Here is a 5,000-nt window from a genome sequence, read left to right as displayed (position 1 = left end):
GACAGAGATCGAGCCTTTAAACGTGACACACTGTCTACGCTCACTCAGGAAATCCTACAGCCATGTTACTAGGTTAGGATGGAGACCAATTTCTATTGATTTCCTTACTGTGTTGGTATGGTCAACCATATCAAATGCTTTTCTAAAATCAATGAAAGTGAGAGCAAGGGAAGTGTTACATTTGTCTAAATTTCTGTGAATAAAATCAAGTAGGCCAATTTAGAGTGAGTAATGGAAGAAGTTTTGATGTTGCCAAATTGTTGGGGATTTATTTTATTGCGTATGTTACTATATGCCCAGTTGAAAACAAAGTCCTCACATATGAGACTGGGCATGGGCGTGATGGCAATTGGCCTCAGGTCATTTAAGGACTGGGGGCTGGGGACTTTAGGGATGAGGGTGACATATGAAGTCCTCCAATCTCTGGGGCATTTATTTTGAGTTAGAGAGGCATTCATTATCGAACAAAGAGGAGTGACAAGTTTGGGGACAAATTCCTGGTAGGGTTTTAGTGGAGGGTCAACTGGTGTGGTGGATCTTTTAAAATTGAAGCCTTTTAATTTCTTAACGATTTCAAACTCAAGAACAGAGGGTGGGGGGAAGGGGATGGCAGGTAGGCTGGGAGGAGGGCGGGATCGAGCTTGGGGAGACTTTGACATATAGTAGCAAAGTGACTGTTGATATCCTGTGCTGCCTGTTCAGGGGGTGACTGAGAAATGCAAGGGAGAGAAGATGACTGGTTGTTCAGACCACACAGCTCTTTAATCTTAAAGTACCATTGGCTGCTATTTACCTGTTTGAGATGGTTGACTTTGCTTGGATAATATGACATTTTGGCAGTCTTAATTTCACGGATGATTTTGTTGCGAATGCTCCTATAAAGGCTGGTGTCTGTATAGAATGCCTTGTTCCTCTGTCTCATCAGCCGTTTAATCCTTGGTGTAATCCAGGGAACGTCTGAGGGGTGCATGGTCAGAGTCTTGGTTGGAAAAACTGTGATAAGCCTCAGTGATGGTATTAACATAATTATCCTATTTGGTATTTCTGACCAGGGATGGTGTACTATCTACTGCCCAAACGTTCTCATGGCTTAGTCAGGGGTGGGCCTGTGAGTCCTGACAACAGCTGAACCCACAGCTGGGGAAGTGGTGAGAGCTGGGGGCCATAAGATAGAGAGGTGAGTGCTGTGTCCCATGGGTGGTAGGTGATGGGGGAGGGGGTTGTTAGGTAGTATTGACTCAGGTCAGTCATGATAAGGTCAAGACTATTCTTACCATTCGTTGGGGAATCTATGACTTGAGTAAGATGGAGTTGATTTAGGATATCTGATATGTCCAATTAATTGAAGTCATCACTTATGACGATCTTGGCAGCAGGAAATCTCACTCTCAGTGCATCTGCTGTATCAAAGATCTGGGAGACGAGCAGCTGTGCGGTGGAGGAGAGGGGTGGGTGGTACACAACACAGAAAATGACAGATGCTGTATGGCGATACCCTCACTCACAAAGCCTCCACTCCCTCGGGAGTCAGAACCGTGAGTGGTTAAGGGTTGTCCTGCAATACGTTACTACACGCCCTCCTCGTTTGTCAGTCCTGATAATTTTACACACTTCAGGAGCAACTTCCCACGCTTCAGTAATGGCTACAATGTCAGCGCTGGTATCTTTCACTGTTGTTATAACTTCATCGAGTTTATTGTTAAGCAATGTTACATTGGATACCAGTAAAGAGGGAAGGTCATACCATAATTTTGGCACTTCAAAGTGTTTATAGTTTGTATTCTTTTTTTTTGGGTGAGGGTTTTCTTTTCCTTTTTCCTGTGGTAATGACTGGGAAGGTTTTGTTCACGTGTTTGCCTTACCTTCGACTGCGGTTGCGGAACAGAAGAAGTGTTTTCAGGTGCACAATAACGTCCACAGGTGGGAAGTCTGAGCCTGCCCTGAAGCGCCACAGGTCGGTGGGGCTGTAACATTACGTGAATGTTACTTGTGCTTAGGTGCCGAGGGAGTGAAGGAGACTCGGGTGAGTTTCGTGGCTTTATTCTGGTTAGCTCGAGTGTCGACCTAGGCTGGGTCGGCGGGCAGGGCGCGGAGCCCTGTCCTAAACCACAAAAGTGACCGCGAGCCTCGGGTCGGGCACTGCTGGTACAAGTACTGAAAGGAACTGGCTGGGGACACCAAAACCTGGCATCTTTATATAGGTCTCATACGTACGTTAAAGTAGCACACGACCCATCCTGACCGAAACATGGTTTGGCAGGGCTTAGGTTGTGTTTTCAAGAGGATACAAATGCATGTAGTACAGGCGTATTATAGACTTAACCTACACACAATTGATATATGGCCGAAGGCCAGCTACTTCTACAGGGCGGTAACAGAGTTTGGGAACACACACTAACACGGGCACTACACTTCACAAATGTTTCAAGAATTGTAGATGGAATATCCAGGATCACTGTCAACAGTATCAAAAAGGATGTATGTATGTATGTATGTATATATGTATGTATGTATGTATGTATGTATGTATGTATGTATGTATGTATGTATGTATGTATATATGCATGAATGACTGAATGAATATATACATATCTGAACGAATGTATGCATGCTTGTATGCTAAAATGTTCTTTCACTTGAGAGGTGGTAAAATATGTTCTTCTGGCTTTTTCTTGTGTTTTATTTGTCAAATGTTTTGGATATTTTAAATTCTGACCAATCTCATAAATAAATTTCACTTCATCTTTAAAATACTCAGAACAAACTCTAAACGCTCTCAAAAACATAAAAGAAAAAACAGATAACTTGATGATGGTATGAATAGAAATGAATATATGAGAGAACATTGGTTGGTTTTCTGTAGACATTAGATATAAAAATATCTACCACACCGATGAATACTTACATCTAAAAAAAGGCAATGTGTTGTTCTCTTCTGTCTCAACTGTGAATTTTATATAAGGAACCAAATTGTTTAACTTTAACAAAAACTCATCCACAGGTTTATCACAAGGCCAAATACACAATATGTCGTCAACATATCTGCACAATATTACATTAGATGGCAAAATGCTATGCAATCCATATCCAAAAGCACATTTTACGTCATTACTCAAAGGGTTGTCCGAAAGATTAAGCAAAAACATGGAATTGGCATCTTTGTTCCAATCACTATTATTGATTAATTGTTTCAACTTCTTATCTAATGTGAACTATGTAGGAATTGTATAAGTTAGATAACTTTATTATTAAAAAAATTGTAAATAATTCTTCTGGAGTTGAGTAACATTCGACCTATCCCAGTTCTTCTTCCACTATGTATATGTTACGACCTTTGGCAATTTTCTGTATTCTTTGTACCCTGATAATGTCTTGAATAGACAAAAACGTTCGATATTCAATTCTTTTACTTTTCAAGTGGTTTCTCCAAATATCATATGATATATATGATATGATATGATATGATATGATATGATATGATATGATATGGTATGCTATGCTATTCTATGTTCTTCTGTACCATGCTATATGCCATGATGTATTATATGCTATGATATTATATGCTACGATATGATTCTCTGATGTGCTCTTCTATGCTATGATATATTGTGCCATATTATACTATGTTTTGTGTCTATGCTGTATTGTACTATGTTATATTGTGATGTGATGTGTTGTGCTGTGCTATGTTATGCTATGCTATGTGTCTGTACTGTGCTGTAGTGCGCTATAATATGCTGTGCTATATTAGGGAAAATTAAAACCAAAGTTACGGCCAAAAATGCTACTGATCCACTGACTCAGACAAATAAGATCATAAACAAGGAAAAAATTAACAGTTGTATGGAGAAATAGATAAATGAACAAATGAGATAGTGAATGAATGAATAAATGAATGAATAATCTAATGAAGAAGTGCATGAATAACTATAGGAATTTGGATGAAATTTGTAAATCTTCGTGCAACTACTATACCTTTAAGTAGCAGAACTGTATCCTTACCAGTAGAAGCTGATAGTATACAAAAATGGAGCCACGAATATTAGCTGGAGGTACTGCCACTCTCTAATAGAATAGGCGATGGCAGGAATAAGCATACAACCAATCGACCAAGGAATTCCACCGAACGAACTAATGTACGCACGCTGGGCGTTAGAACACAGCTCCATAACTGAAAATACAGAAAAAGTTATACGATAAGATTTCTTTGTTCTTTTCATTCTTACAGTTAAATATGTATACATGTGTGTAAATCGGGAGCCCACGTTGAGCACCAGATGGCAGGATCGGCAGAGGTCACACGTTGAACGCCAGATGTCAGGAGGGTGGTGATGTTGGGCAGGGTTTAGCTGGAAGTCAACCAATGGAAGGGTTAAAATATCGGCCCAGAGAGCCGATATATCTTCTGTAAATGCGTGGCCCACGGAACCACAGCTTAGATATGGCGATTTGTCAGGGGTGGAGCGCCAAGGAGATTCGCGGTGGAGAAACACTGGTAACTCTGGGTGTGGAGAGATAGACTGGTAGCTTCGGTTGCGGAGGATACTGCTGGGCTCAATATTCACGCACGGGCAGCATGGAGAGAGGTTCCAGGCGATGACTGCTGCTCCGAGGAGGTGGTGAGAGAGACGGCTACTGGGAGAGGTGGATATGCTCCTCTTTGGGCTCCGAGGCAATAAGTCCACCCGCTCATGCGTGATTGATGTTTGTGGGAGGAGAAGAGAAGGCTGTAGGAAAATTAAAAAATAGTCGTGTGTAAAAGAGGGCGATTACCACTGGGCGCTTTAGGGATATCTATTAGAGTATGTGTCTTGGCTCAGGAGGTGTGGGTAGGCTTGGAGTTCAAGGCCTGCATCAGTAATTTGGGGAAATATTTTGAGATATTTATCAACAACATCTGAACCAACAAAGTTAGGAAAGGAGTCGGGGGCTTAGTTGTAGGGACAATCAGAAAGATGGGGGAGATTTTTGGTGGCGAGACTAAGGCATGAATAGAGCGC

General features: G+C 41.3%; 1 protein-coding gene across 1 annotated transcript in view; it reads right to left on the bottom strand.

Annotated features, from left to right (window-relative positions):
- Positions 1-5,000, bottom strand: part of LOC143021121 (solute carrier family 22 member 3-like) — an 87,769-nt gene that overhangs the window by 17,130 nt on the left and 65,639 nt on the right. Inside the window, exon 7 of the mRNA XM_076178409.1 lies at positions 4,003-4,171. Coding sequence (XP_076034524.1) covers positions 4,003-4,171 — 169 coding nt within the window. The remainder of the gene's footprint in view (positions 1-4,002; positions 4,172-5,000) is intronic.

Source organism: Oratosquilla oratoria, chromosome 41 (genome assembly GCF_046742065.1).
Source record: "Oratosquilla oratoria isolate Oo_2021 chromosome 41, ASM4674206v1, whole genome shotgun sequence".
In the NCBI taxonomy this organism is placed as follows: Eukaryota; Metazoa; Arthropoda; class Malacostraca; order Stomatopoda; family Squillidae; genus Oratosquilla; species Oratosquilla oratoria.
The sequence above is the reverse complement of the archived record's forward strand: the minus strand, read 5'-3'. Positions and strand labels throughout refer to the sequence as shown.